The 15399-nt window shown below is 42.2% G+C and overlaps 1 protein-coding gene across 8 annotated transcripts in view; it reads left to right on the top strand.

Moving 5' to 3' along the window:
- The window catches only part of MCTP1 (multiple C2 and transmembrane domain containing 1), a 505482-nt gene that overhangs the window by 261053 nt on the left and 229030 nt on the right, over nucleotides 1-15399 (top strand). For all 8 annotated transcript variants that reach the window (XR_012656107.1, XR_012656106.1, XR_012656105.1 and 5 more), the window contains one exon: nucleotides 13127-13313. Coding sequence is in view for 5 of the 8 variants with exons in the window: in XM_075067094.1 (XP_074923195.1) it covers nucleotides 13127-13313 (187 nt within the window). In the remaining 3 variants the exon portion in view is untranslated. The remainder of the gene's footprint in view (nucleotides 1-13126; nucleotides 13314-15399) is intronic.

Raw genomic sequence — 15399 nt, 5'->3', positions numbered from 1 at the left:
GGTGTGGAATGGATATGAGCAACACACTCGAAGGAACAACAGTTACAAAGTGAGTAACCGTCTTTTCTTCTTCGAGGTGCTTGCTCATATCCATTCCAGTTGGTGATTCCCAAGCGCTTACCTAGGCGGCTGGGTCGGAGTGAAATAGGCAGAACGTAAAACTGTGCGGCCAAAGGCGTAGTACTCTGTGACTGTGAATCCAGAGCCTAATGCGAAGCAAGGGTAATAAAAGACCGAGGACCCATGGGAGGCCTGCGCGGACAGGATCTCGTGTTAGGTACACTTAGTCAGCAAGGCGGGCATTAAGCCTGAGCACTGGTAGAATGCAGGTGATTGTGGCTTGGGAAATGTGAGATCCAAATCCCAACAAGTTGGTGATGCCATCACCCAAGATCATCTCTGAGGAGGTAAACAGTTATCCTTTCCTTTCTCTGCTACTGCACCGAGATTGGGCATGTTACATAAATTGGTTTTTGTCGCTCAAACATAAATGCGATGCGCTCTACCGTCATCCAGGGAGTGCAATTGTTGTCCCCAATCTGCGTTGAGTGTGGTTAAAATGAAAGGCCGAAACCACTTAGGGAGACAGCCGGGTGTGGTCGTAACTGCACCTTCTTTGTGAACATAATGGTATGGCGGAACCGACCGTAAGAGCGCCTGAGCTGGAGACTTCATCTGGCTGATTGTAATGGTTATGAGGAAAGCTTCATCCCAAGACAGGTTATAGGCCGCGAGCGAGGTCGCTAAAATTGGGTCATATGGAAGACAAATACTGGTTAAGTACCCAGGTTGATGTCCCAGGTCGAGGCTGGGCGGCGTACTAATAGGCTGTTGCGCTGCAAGCCCCTTGAGCAACCTCGAAACCATAGATCGTGAAGACACAGAACGACACCTTAGCTGGATGGAACGTGAGATGGCTGCAAGTGTACCCCGCGCATGACCACCGCTAGCTGCCCGCGTTGCACGTCCAGGTAAGTTCCAAAATAGAGGGGATGTGAGACCGTCAGCAGGAGAAGATTTTAAGTGTGTCGCATGCCTGTAGAGACACCTTTTCCACCCGGCCAGTCTTGTGACAAAGTCAGGTGAAGACTTCCTGCTATCTCTGATAGTCACGTTAGCATGCACAACCATGAGGTGAAGAGACTGCAGTCAGGGGCGGCTGAAGTCTTGCTGCATCTGAGGGTATGAGGTCTGGGTAGAGTTGCAGGTAATTGGGTCGGCTGATTGAGCAGGCTGAGCAACGTGGCGTATCAGCGCTGCCCGCTGGACCACGCTGGAGTGATCATGATGATGCGCAACGCCCTGCCCGCGAATGTGTGAGCAGTGACCCAATAGCCGTGGGAACGGTGGAAGGCATAAAGGTTTGGCCTTCCACGGCATGAGGACAGCGCCCCCATATCCGATTCCCTGAGGAGAGACCTTGGAAGAGAACCGTCCGGACATTTCCGTGTGTCTCGACTCTTGCACCTCCGGGCGGTAACGCAAACAGGTCCAATATTGTGGTGAAAAATCCCCAAACTTCTGGGCCACAGAAGGCATAAATCAGGCCGGCGAGCACCATGAGACAGGAAAGACCTCTGAGCTCGAAGCGCCAAGAAGAAAGGGATGCTACCAGATTTATGAGAGAGTGGGCTATGCAAAATCCTACAGAGATGGAGCGCAGAGCGAAAGGAGGAGGACCATGTCCCTCCCAGGTTGTTTTATGTATACTGGTCGTTGTGCTGGCTGTAAACACTGAGACGCCAGGCCCTGCAGCTGCTGCTGGAACGTCCTGCACGCCAGGCAGAACTGCTCTCATTTTTTGGAATATTGATTGTGGAACGCCTATGCTCCTGAGAAGGACCAGAATAGGTCTAAGCTCGAAGGTACCTGAGGTGAGCATCCTGTAGCCGAGAGCTGACGCATCCGTCCGTCAGGGACAGTGAGGCTGGGGCGATAGACGCGGCATCCCCAGCCCTACACCAGAGAGGGATTAGCCACATTCTATGGGAACCTAGGGTGCTCCGAGGAATGGTGACCTATCGAGAGCATTGGGCCCGCCTGTCCCGGAGATGTAATTCCCGATTTGACCCAAACTTGGAGCTGATAAGAGCGCAAGCTTAGCGTGGTTGCTTACATAACTACAGCAAGCCATGGGACCTGGAGACCGACGACATATAAGTGGCGAGCCGGAGGTTGTGGGGAAAGTTGCAGACCTCGATGATCGGTGCCATCGCCTGAAACCTGCTGTGGTAGCAGGATCCGCTCTAGCCTCGGAGCCAGGATCAGCACCTAGGTAAAGTCTAACCTCTGCCGTGGGAACCAGAGTGGAATATGTTTCCATAGTGATCATCAGTGCTAACAATTGTGAATAGGTCCTTTGACATGCCCAACCGCTGAGATGACTTGTGTCTTGGAGTCTCTCATACCGATAAGCAATCGTGCCAATACGGAAACGCATATCCGACGTCAGCGGAGGTGGGTGGTCAACTATCGGGCCACACACTTGGTTAATACCTGTGGGACTGTAGAAACGGCCAAACAGCAGACTGTAAACTGGAAGTACCAAATAGGTTGCTAAGAAAGTGGAGGTATCTCCTGTGCAGAGGGGAGATGTGCAAGGAAAGAGCGTCCTTCATAGTCGACGGCATACCAGTCTCGCTCAAGATCTAAGTGACAGATATGTTCCCAGGAGTACTTGGACACTTCAACCTTATCATAACCTGGTTAAGTCCTCGTCAGGTCTAGGATAGATCGAGACATTCCATACGAAGTCGGGGCATTAGGAATTAAGGGGAGTATTGCCTCCCTTCATCCATCACGTCGCACCTCTTGTAAGACGGGAATTGCGCCCTGAGAGGAAGTCCCTGAAGACGGACAGCGTTGGAACAAATTCGGATGGTGTACCTCATATCCACCGATCGCGTAGGGAACAGCGAACTGAGTTAATCTGGGACCTCACGCCAAGAGGAAGTAAGGAGTGGATCCCACTTGTAATCCAGTACGCCTCCCTCAGTGCGCACCTCAAAAAAGTTCGTCTTGTCCCCGAGTGGTTGATGCGTAGGGGGCCTCGATCTTGGCTCCTCTAGGGGTCTCTGCCGGTCGTTCTGGCGACCCCTCAGCCCGCTGTCTGCCAACGCTCATCTGTAGCTAGGCACAGACGTGTGGCGGTTGTGGCTCGGGACGGAAAGCCTGCGTAGGTCGTCGGCGTTAAGGCACGCCGAGAGAAACATGGTTACTACCGTTGTAACTCCTTGTTCTTCTGAGATGGTTGCTCAAATATCCATCAGTAGGCTGTCAATCCGGCCCGGCGTGCACAGTTCGTACGGAAACTTTACCCAGCAACTTACAAAGCGGCCGGCGGTCGCCCCTAGAGATGGCGACCGTATGGCGGTGATTATAACCCCTGCCGGCCCGCCCAAGCTCCCATAGTTTCCTCCAGTGCCGGCTACTCCGAGTGGGGGAAGGAGGGCGGGTGTGGAATGGATATATCAACACATCCGAAAGAACAAGAGTTACAGAAGGTAAGTAACCATGTTGTTCTCTTCATGCTTATTCATGATCCATCCCAGTAGGGATTCCAAAGCTTTACTAGGCGTGGGTCTCGAGTAAGTCACAGTGCCAACATCAGCAGAACCGAAGCCGCATCATCCCCTGGATCTCTGGACCAGGCATAATGGCTAGTAAAACTGTCCGGAACCAGTCGCCGCTTCTGGGCAGATTTCCTGGACCTGGGACCCGTGCGAGGCACTGCACCGGACACTGGGCTCTGGTAGAGTGTGGCAGTTACCAGCCCTCCCGAAGGGAGATGGGCGAGGTCGTACCCATTTCTTATGTCAAGGACGTACCCACACGAGGAGATCCTCTTGTGAGGAGACTGCACCCCTGACCGCTCACTATTGCGACAAAGAGCTTGATGGACCTTGCCGGGAATTCGGCTTAGTTCTATCTATATTAAAGCGAGCGCTGCCTGCCACGTCTAGGCAATGTAATTGTTGTTCCCTATGAGAATGAATTGGAGGTTAAGGAAAGAATACGGGAAAGAATATGTCCTGTTAACCGTGGAAGGCCTGAGGACAAATTCTTGTGGGAGGAATGCCGGGTGCGGCCAGTTGCACCTTGCGTCGATGGAAGACCGTGTATTGGAGGGTCCACCGAACGAGTAGCGCGCAGCTCCGATCAACGCGCTGCGTCGATGTGAATGGCACACCAGAGAAGCGCAAAATTCCAGGACAAAAATGGAGGAAGGGAGGCATGTAGCCAGCGGTTCAACGGCGGAGGACCATAAGACAAGGACAACAGACGTATTAGACTCTACCAGGAACGGGGGTGCGATAGCGAGACTAATCGAGGAGTAAAGCGCGCTCCAGCCCTTTGAGGAATCTAGGTGAACCAGTGGGTGGCGAAAAGGCAGGAATGGCCACCCGGCCCCGTGGTTCGAAAATGGGATGGCGCCAAGTGAACCCGGACGGAGGAGTCAAGCCAGGCTTGTTGTTTGAGCGACCATAGTAGTCCAAGACGGATCGGGAGGAAAACATTGGCTAAGGTGGCCGCGCTTTTCCCAGCAACCAGCCCGTAAAACGCTGCCACTGCCCTCCTTCCCCACTGTCGGAGTAGTCGGCAAGAAGGAACTGAAGGGCGGCTGGGTCGGCAGGGGTATATATGTGGCACCATAGCGGCGCCACTCTAGGGGGCGCCCTGCCGACCCACCGAGTGTTGCTAGGGTAAAAATCTTCCGACGAACGTGTACGCGGCGTGCGCACACCTAACTGGAATGGATATGAGCAACACATCTCGAAGAACAACAGTTACAAAGGTGAGTAACCGTCTTTTCACTGTCAGATGGAGAGGGCATATCTAGTGGGGTCCTACAGGGGTCTGTCCTGGGTTTGATGCTATTCAGTATTTTCATTAATGACTTGGATAATGGAGTGGAGAGTATGGTTATAAAATTTGCAGTTGACACCAAGCTGGAAGGGGTTGCAAGCACTTTAGAGGAGCTGATTACAATTCAAATGACCTGGACAAATTCAAGAATTGGTCTCAATTCAGCAAGATGAAATGCAATAAAAATAAGTGCAAAGTATTTCATTTAGGAAGGAAAAACCAAATGCACAACTACAATATGGGGAAAAACTGGTGAGGTGGTAGTACTGGTGAAAAGAATCTAGATCACAAACTGAACATGAGTCTACAATGTGATGCAGTCAGTTGTAAAAAAAGCTAATATCATTCTTGGCTGTATTAACAGGAATGTCGTATGTAAATCACATGACATCATGTTCCTACTTTATTCAGAACTGGTGAAGCCTCAGCTAGAGTAGTGTGCCCAATTCTGGGCACCACACTTTAGAAATGCTATGGACAAATTAGAGAGAATCCAGAAGAGAGCAACAGAATGATAAAAGGTTTAGAAAACCCGGCCTATGATGGAGATTTTTTTTTAAAAAAAAAGTTTGGACATTGTAGATAGATGTTTATGAAAGATTTGTGATTTGGAGACACTCCCTCATACGGAACAGTGTTCTGAGTGTGGGAATTTGGAGATGTGCTCTGGAAGCAGGAGTTGGGAACACCACTTGGCTGTGTGCAGCAGCTAACTACAGAAGCTCTCCAGTTTGTTTTATTAAAAGGTTTTATTTCTTTCTCATTCACTGGTTTGTTATTTAATTTACATGATGTCAGAAGTACTGAATGAGAAGGAAACTGCAGTCATTTTGGAGTTAACTTCTGAGTTTGCAACTGAAAGTAGAGACAAAGAGAGGCACCAGAGAAGCAGGTGGGGCACCAGACACAGAGACTTTTGCATGTATTTGGTAAGCACAGTAGTAGCGTGACTATCTTAAGAAGGGAAAAAAGCCAAGAATGGATGAGTTTCAACCTCTATCCCATCTGCAATTGTCAAGCAATGTTGCAGAGAACTGGAAAAAAATGACAGATTTGAATTGTATTTAGCAGCCATGAGGCAGAGGTGAGAAACTCAATCTGGTAAAATTGATGCTCCCACTACAAGATCATATTGAACCTGACTATGAAGCACTCTTTCAGGAATATCATGACTTGTTTCAGGGGTTATGTTGCTTGAATCCACTTAAACAAGTAAGTCCCTCTAGTTATCCATCCATGTAAAAAGGTGCCATTTTCACTCTGTGATAAACTCAAGGCTGAGCTTGCAAGGATGGAATCAATGCAAATAACACAAAAAATTGAGGAACCAACAGAATGGGTGAACTCCCTAGTCATTGTGGAGAAAAGTAATGGCCAGCTACGCATATGCTTAGATCCCAGACAGGGGTGGCGCTATGTTTTTTGCCGCTCCAGGCACGGCAGTCTGCGAGCCTTTGGCGGTGTTTCTGTGGGAGGTCCGTCAGTCACACAGATTTGGCAGTTCTCAACTTGACTATGGGACTGGCAGACCTCCCGCACAAACGCCGCCAAAGGCTCCCTGACTGCCGCCCTCATGACGACCAACCCACTGTCCCCACCCGCCCCCCCGGCTTGTCGCCCCAGGCACGTGCTTGCTGCGCTGGTACCTGGAGCCACCCCTGATCCCAGAGACTTCAACAGGGCTGTAAAAAGAGAATGTTTCAAACTACCAACCAGAGAACAGATTATGGCTCAAACTAAACAGGGAGACATGTTTTAGAGGTTACAGAACTGACTTTTGTTGGGGACATTATTTCCAATAAAGGTGTAAAACCTGATAAAAAGAAGATTTCAGCCATTGAAATGATGCCACATCCCCAGTCAAAGAAAGCAGTCCAATGGTTCCTGGGAATGGTTAATCTGTCTACTAAAGCAGCAACTTTGAGAAAACTCCTGGAGAATAAAAATGGATGATATTGGAATGGATCGTGGGAAAGTTTAAAACAACAACTGATTCAAGAACCAGTGTTGAAGTTTTATGCCCCAGGAAGGCCTATTAAAATCTCAGCAGATGCTTCACAGTCTGGATTAGGTGCAGTGATTTTAGAGAAGCATGAGGGTGGTTGGTACCCAGTGGCATATGTATGAAACATCCAAATCACTGACTGAGGCAGAAACCAGATGTCGGCAGATTTAAAAGGAGTTTTTAGGAATATTGTTTGCCTGTGAGAGACTGAATCAGTATATTTATGGATAGACAGTGGAAGTTCAAATGTCCCACAAGCCCCTAATAGTGTTATCTAACAAATGATAAAGCTGAAAAAGTATGATTTGGTTGTGAGCTACATGCCTGGTAAATTTCATGTTACAGCAGATGCACTTTCCAGAGAAGTGGCTCCCACAGAACTAGGGAAGACTTCAGAGATAGAGATGCAAGCCTATGTAGGTCTGATTGTAAAGTCAATTCCTATAGCTAACAGGAAATTGCAACAAATAAGAGAGGAAATGAAGAAAAATGAATCATTAGGAATCCTTAAAGAAGTGATAATTAAAGACTGGCCTGAAGAAATAAACAGTTGCTATCCAAGTATAAGAGAGTATTGGACTGTAGACATGAATTTACTGTGATAGATGTGATTTTCAAGGGCAGTAAGGTGGTAATTCCAATGAGCCTCTGAAAAGGAATGCAGCAGAAGATCCACAAGGGTCATTTAGGAATTGAGAAGTGCAAACAATGAGCACGAGAGGTGCTATGTTGACCATGGATCAGTCACATCATTAATGTGGTAGGAAACTGCTTTTCTGCTTGAAATACAAGCCACGCCACCAAGCAGAGCCGCTGAGACCTCATCCACTTCCATTAAGGCCTTATGGGAAGGTAGGCGCTGACTTATTTACCTGGCAATCAAAGGTTTATTTAATAGACGCAGATTATTATTCTCTGTATCCAGAAATTAGCACACTGCCCAGTACTAATAGTAAATCAGTGATAGCTGGCAGGAAGGGACTCTTCGTCAGACATGGAATTCCAGATGAAGCCTTCAGCGATAATAGGCTGCAATTTTCCAGTGCCAATTTTCCAATTTGCCATAGACTGGGACTTTCATCACAAAACGTTAAGTCCAAATTACCCCCAATCAAATGGACTTGTGGAAAGGTCTATATGGACAGTGAAGAACCTTATGAAAAAGACTTTTGACAGTGGGGGTGATTTATACAAATCTTCATTAATTTTACTAAAGTACACCGCTGGACTATGGCTTTTCTCCAGCTTAGCTGTTAATAGGAAGAAGGATCAGATCTAATTTACCAATTACTGATAACCTGCTGAAATCTCATAACAATGCGCCCATATGGAAGATTAAAGAAATCAGAAATATTATTTTGACAAAGGGCCCGTGATCTCACATCTCTTAACACACCTCTAATATTTGGGACCTAATAGGTACTATTAAAAAACAGCTGCATCCAAGGTCTTGTGTAGTCCAGACAGACCAGAGGAGACATTTCAACGTAATCGAAGGGATGTATGAGTAATTCCAGAAAGTTCCAACACATTGACAACTGAGATGGACTCTGGCATTTCCCATCTGACTGATCCTTTATCATCAACACACACAGGAGAAACTGTCAAGGAATAAGAGAACAACTCAGACTCTAATGAAAGACTGATACTGAGAAGATCAGAGCTGGACATTGAACATCCTGAAAGACTCAGAGACTTGCTAACCTGCCTGGAGAAAGGGATATTTGAGGAAAGTGAGTGGTAAAGACTAACTTGAGAGTGGTGTTCTGGTAACCTCTCCTCTCTAGGTAGTTGACCCACTGGGTTTATGGAAATGTACTAGATGGGTTGAGAATGTAGTGTGTGTGTGTGTGTGTGTGTAAAAATATATATATATATATATATGAGTTAATTCATTTTTTTAAGAGGGAAGATGTAGAGATACGTTTATGAAAGATTGTGATTTGCATATGCTCTCTCATAAGGCACGGTATTGTGAGTGTGGGAATTTGGAGATGTGCCCTGGAGATGGGTTGAGAACACCACGTGGCGGTGTACAGCAACTCACTACAGAAACTCTCAGTTTGTTTTATTAAAGTTATATTCCTTTCTCATTCACTGGTTTGTTATTTAATGAACCCCAAGGTTGTTACATGTTTAGTCTCGAGGAAAGAAGTCTTGAGGTGAGACCTGATAGGTCTTCAAATATGTTTAGAGGACTGTGATCAATTGTTCTCATTGTCCACTGAAGGCTGAATAAGAAGTGAAAAGCTTAATCTGCAAGAAGGGAGATTTAGAGATAAGGGAGATATGAGGCTTCCAGGGGAAGTTGTGGAATCCCTAGATTAAACTGGAGGTTTAAGAAAAGGTTGGACAAACATCTGTCAGGGATGGTCTATGTTTACTTGATCCTGACTAAGCACACGGAGCTGGACTCAGTGGCTTCTCAAAATCCCTTTTAGCCCTACATTTCTATGATTCTATATGGATAGTATTTTCTATGTCTGTTTTCCTTTTAAATAAGAATTTTAAGGTAATATTTATTAAAGGGTGCTGTCAACTTGAACTCTTTAAGATAGATTAAACAGCATGTCATTAATTTGTTTTTATTAAATTCTTTAAAAATTTATAAGGGTTTTTATAGCTTCCCTACTGATGTTTATAAAGCATATTTCAGCAATAGCATTAGCACTTAAGTAAGACCTTCCAGCTTCTAAACTCCTCACTGGAACCAGCAGTGGCATTCTAAGGAACGAAGAACCCCACCTCCTCTTACCCTCTCTCAGGCTTTTGTTCATCCCTGCTCTTATGTAAGGATCTGGTGAGGGACAGAAGTAGCGTGGTTGAAAATTTTCATTCAAAATGTTTTTAATGTAAAATGTGATTTATGACTAAACAGTTTTCCATAAAGTGTCTAATTTCTGTGACAAATTACTTTTTATTGAAAAAACTAATGCCTGTAAACTGAAATATTTTGGACAAAACCTAAAATATTTCAATGAAATATGCCCCTACAGTGCCTCATCGGAGTTGTAGTTTGGTTTCCTCATGTCCCTAGTCTCCTCTGTGGGCTGGGCTTTCCGGATAGTCTACATTACCCATAATGTACTGCCTTGCCTCAGAAACAGGAGAGACCATAGTGCATGATGAGAAATGTTTTTTCCTTAGTGAACGTAACCAATAAAAAAGAATGGGAGAATGAGGCACCCAAACTACAACTCCCATAAGGCACCATGATGGCATTTTCAAAACAAAATATTTCATTTTTGGCCACTATATTTCAGTTTTCATATTTTACCCCCAAAACTGAAATTTTCCTCAGAAAAAGTCCTCTATTTCTGACTATCTGTAGAAAGAAAGAAAGAAAAAGAAAAAGCTCCCATGGATCATCTCTCTGCTCCATCCTCCAGGTAACAAACAATCCCTAGCCCTCTGTGTGATTCCTGAGAGGAAAGAGGATTCATCTGATGTGCACCCCTTTCTACTGTTGCTCTGTGCAAGGGGTCCTAGGAGCTTCAAAAAGAGAGACATACTCTGCGCCCCAGAACTCAGAAAGAGCAGTAGCTCTGGTGCTATGTTACTGGAAAGCACCCCCTTACAGGTCCTGGCAAGGAATGTACATATACATTTTGCCCAGAGTGGTGGTGATAATCTATGACACATCAAGTGCAACTGGCTATCAAAAAAAATTGACTGTTTATGCACTGCTGTTGAATGTGTAGAATAAACCAGCTGAAGTAGAGAAATGTTTTCCAGTTGACTTCTCTTAGTTACAGTAATATTAGATGTTGTGTGTAACTGTAGAATTGTGAATACAGCCATTTTGAATAGAGTTTTGATGTTCAGGTTGATGGTGTCCCTTTTAACATATAACAAAAATAGCAATTGATATGTCAAATGGCATGTTAATGTTGGAGGAGAAGAAGATAACTTTTGGTATTGATATTTCAACTTTAACATTCCACAAAGGTTCTTTATTTGCATTTATAACACAGACAGACTAGTGGATGAATGGATGTGTATACCAAAACTCATCAATTTCTCCTTTTTTTCTCTGGCTAAGACTCTAAAATGACTAGTCTATTTTGGATTACAGTTGGATTACTGATATCATTAAGTCCTAGTGACTCTCTCTTACTGACCCTGTTGGCAGAATTTAAACTATTCAAATTAAAGACCATGTTTATAGTAATACTGTCCATGACAACACCGCTGTGTTGATCACTGGAGATAGTTTTAAGGATACTTTAGGGTATATGCTGCTTATTTTGGAGGAGGGGTGTTGGGGTTCAAAATAACTACATGGGAATATATAAAATCAGATTTTAATACCAGAAGCAATCCATATCATAATAAACCTGTAAAAGCAGCAAAGAATCCTGTGGCACCTTGTAGACTAACAGATGTTTTGGAGCATGAGCTTTCATGGGTGAATACCCACTTTGTCAGATGCATGTATTCACCCACGAAAGCTCATGCTCCAAAACGTCTGTTAGTCTATAGGGTGCCACAGGATTCTTTGCTGCTTTTACAGATCCAGACTAACACGGCTACCCCTCTGATACATAATAAACCTGTTACCTTTAATTGTAAAGTAATGATCATTTGACATTATATTAGATCTCTGCATACTTAATTACCAATATTCATTATAGTAAAGAAGGATTTGTTCTTTATTGCAGCCAAAATTGTAACTTTATAGCACAGGAAGATGTGTAGCATTTATACTGACCAGGGTAGTTTTAATCTTTTCCATATTCCTATTTCTCTCACTTCCTTCCACTGCATGCTAGTCTTCATACAAAAATCCAAAATGAAAGATAAATGCCAAGCTCCGAAAGCTCTTTTACTCGGTTTTATAATTTTTCATTGTAAAATAATACATTTAATCTAATAAGTATATCAACTTTGGGGAGGTTTAATTTTAACAGCTAAACAATATACAGTAAATGGGAGGGAGGGTGTGGGAATATCCTTGTAACAAATTTAATCTGTCTATGATAGCAGAGTGCTCATTTTATGAGGCCACATTTATTCTCATAATTGGCTATTTCCTGTCTTTAAATGCCTATTTATTCATGTCTGCCACCTTTCTCTCAGTTTATTGGCCCTGTGGTTACCACATTATCTTTCTCTTCAAAATCAATTCACCTTTTTATGGAAAGAATTTGTGAGATGTTTAGCTTAGTCAGAGTGCCAGATAGAACATGGACCTGTCAGATTAAATAATTGCTGTTAAAACTACATTATAAAATGGCAAAACTATAAGTAGAATGTATCCATTTTATCTGGATTTTATTTTCATAGATTGTTAATTTATTGCCATAACTTTAAGAAAAAAAGTTATGGATATAAATAGTTGAAGTAATACTTTTAATGATTCCTGTTCATTGTAATATGTCAGTTCTGTAAGTTTTCAGAATGAACATAATATGAAATTCATAGCTACATTCTAGGAAAGATTAAATATATGAATATATACACTAATATATTAAAAATACCAGACAGCTTTAATTACAAGAGGCCTAGAATATATATGTAGAATATTTATTGACTGTATTATTCTCTTTTAAGGCTTGATTACGCATTTAGGTGCGGCCCTGTGTGAGTAGTGGTGCACAACTCTTTCCTTGCTTCTCTCTGGCTTTTAAGGATGAACCATATTTCAGTTGTGCCCAGACATTATTGGCTGGCTCACGTAGAGGCTACTCTTGTCCACTTGCTCACAGTGGGAAGTATAGTGTGTGCAGCTGCTGCTCTGTCTCTTGTACCCAGAACCACCATAAGAGGTTTAATGCAGCCATTGGAAGGATGCCTCCTTCCGCTTACTCCTGTGTCCAGCCATGTTATCATAGTCAATCCCTTGATGAAGAATTTTTTTTAAAAAAAAGCATGACTGGTATTAGTTTTAGTGTTCAAAGATTTTAAAAGGCACACTTAATTCTTTTATTTTATTTGTATATACGAGACTGACAAAAGCTTCACAATTTGGATCTGAATCTGGATTTCTAGCACCCTAATTTGGTGGTAGATTTTCTTTCTGACCCCTCTCTAGTGTATATATTTAAAATAAATGTACAGTGCTTCTGCAATATAATGAGTTGAAGCTAAAAATAGGCAAGAGATATGGCTGAAACTGAAGATAAATCCTTCCCTAGACTGGGAAGGAATTTCCACTTATTTCTTTTTTGCACAGTGGAGTGCAAGTCTGCCCATATGGCTCTTGTTTGATCTTGTGAAGAAAGCTACTCACTGATTCAAAACGTTTGTTTTTAGGTGTCAGGTTGACCTGTCGGTCCTGAGTAGAGAACAAACTCACAAGCTGGAGCTGCAGCTGGAGGAAGGAGAAGGATGGTTGGTACTGCTGGTCACCCTGACAGCATCAGCTGCCGTCAGTATCTCTGACCTCTCTGTCAACTCCTTGGAGGACCAGAAAGAGCGAGAGGAAATACTAAAGAGATATGTATGTAGCACCTATCTCTTATCCTTTTTAAAGTAATGTTGCAAATAATTAACCACTATGAGAAAAAAATTCTGAACATATCTACTGTGTAATCAATGGTGCTGATTTAAGCTAGTAATTAGTACTGGTAGTAATTGACTTAAATATCTAGATAACATCATCAGAGCCCTAAAATTTACCTTTCTATAAACGTTGTGTACATGAATATTCAGCTACTATATTTGACTACTTGTCATTTAAATAGTTAATTTAACTACTTTATGTAATTTTTCCAAGTGCAGTATAATTTAAGATGTTATTTAGCAGTCTTACAGTTTTTCAGAGAATCTCTACAACAGCAACTATTCATTTCAGCACCCATATCCTTTTCAAAGGTTTTGCAGTTGTTATACAGCATACTAGAAAGCAAGATGACTTCTTATTTTTTGATTAAGTGTTAGAATTTGGAGCAGTGGTTTGTGTCATTAAAATAATTATATTAAACCATCTTTCCATTTCAGAATATTCTGAAACAAATTATTTTATTTCCCAGCATCCTCACATGGTGCAGAATCTGTGTAGTTTTATCAAAGCAACAGAGAGGGGAGCTCTTACTCCAGCACTTACTAATGCCTAAATCCCTAAAAGTAACTGTCTTTCTACATAGGAAGAATTAAAAAAAAAACAACTATTTCCACTTAAAATTACAAAGCTTTTATTGTACAATGCTGCCAGGTGTTTAGAAGGCTTCTCTAGACACTCAGCCATTAAACCAAGCTCTGATTAACAAAGAGCCGCTTAATTTTTTTTTTTTTTTTTTTAGATTTTAAAATATTCCTATTCCCTGACTGACATCCTTTCAATAACTGAATTTAATAAAGATGTACCTTATCAGTCTGTGCAGAGAACATGAAGTGCTAGTACTAATGCTGTACAATATTCTTCAAACAGATTAGCAGGATGTGCGCTTCAGCAAATTTATTCTGGCTATCTCCACTGAATCAGCTGTCTGCTAATGCTTGTACAACTCATACGCCAATAGTGTTATGATAAACACAGTTTAATAGAGGTGACTTAGCAAGGCTAAACATTATATTTTCTAACCTAGCTAAGAGCTAAAGTGTTGTGCACCGTCTCTGAAAAATAATTACGATTATGAGAATTATTTCAGATTTTGGTATTCACCAATACAGAGTCTGTTGTCAGAATAGATCTTTATAAATATAATGCATTCTGATAGATTAATTTTATAGTTACATACATTTTGATATCACGTGTAAAAATACCATATTTTTGTGGATTTTTGTAGTAGTATGATACAAGTTAAGTGATACTAATAGTTTTCATAGTTTAGCAGCAGCATAGAAAAATATTATTGCTTCATATTTTTACATATCTTTCTTAAATTTCCTTTTTGCTTCATAAATTAAACACATAGCATTATTTATGTGGTAAAAGAATGCTTAAATGATTTCTTATTCTGACATGTTTTTACATACAAAATATCATTTTTCAGAATTTAAATATGTTTTCCGTGCATATGAAGCTTAAGCAAACAAATAAGCATTGATTGAAGGATGTATTTTATTTGATATGTGGTAGAAAAATAAGGTTCACAATTACATGTATTCCATATTTTAACATTGGAATGCCTGCTGAGAAATTGCAATACTTTGTTTACTATAGTGACCCATAAATAGCAGCAGAAATAGAAGACAAAGACTTACAATACAGTATTTACAGAATTCAAATTTTCTTTCCTTAGCTGTCAGCATATCTTCAGTGTTTGTGTCTGCCTTAAAGGACAGAGATGTAATAAAACAGTACTATACAATTAGTGAGATACACTATATCATTTGGTGTCTTTATTTTAGGTTTTTTTATTTTTTGCTTTCTAAAAGAATCTAGTTGCCATTTGAAATGTATTTTGCATCCATTCTTGTGGCCAAAAGCAGTCCATGAACTGACCCTGGCATCAGATCAAGTAGCCTTGGAAAATGACTCTATTACTGTCATTTAACCATTTGTAGCTGAACATCAGAGCCCTACAAATTAAACAGACATTACTGTTTGAACCGTTATTTTACCACAATTGTCTGAGAAGATT

The sequence above is a fragment of the Chelonoidis abingdonii genome, chromosome 6 (assembly GCF_003597395.2).
Source record: "Chelonoidis abingdonii isolate Lonesome George chromosome 6, CheloAbing_2.0, whole genome shotgun sequence".
Lineage (NCBI taxonomy): Eukaryota > Metazoa > Chordata > Testudines > Testudinidae > Chelonoidis > Chelonoidis abingdonii.
Note: the sequence above shows the minus strand (reverse complement) of the source record. Positions and strands in the feature narration are given on the sequence as shown.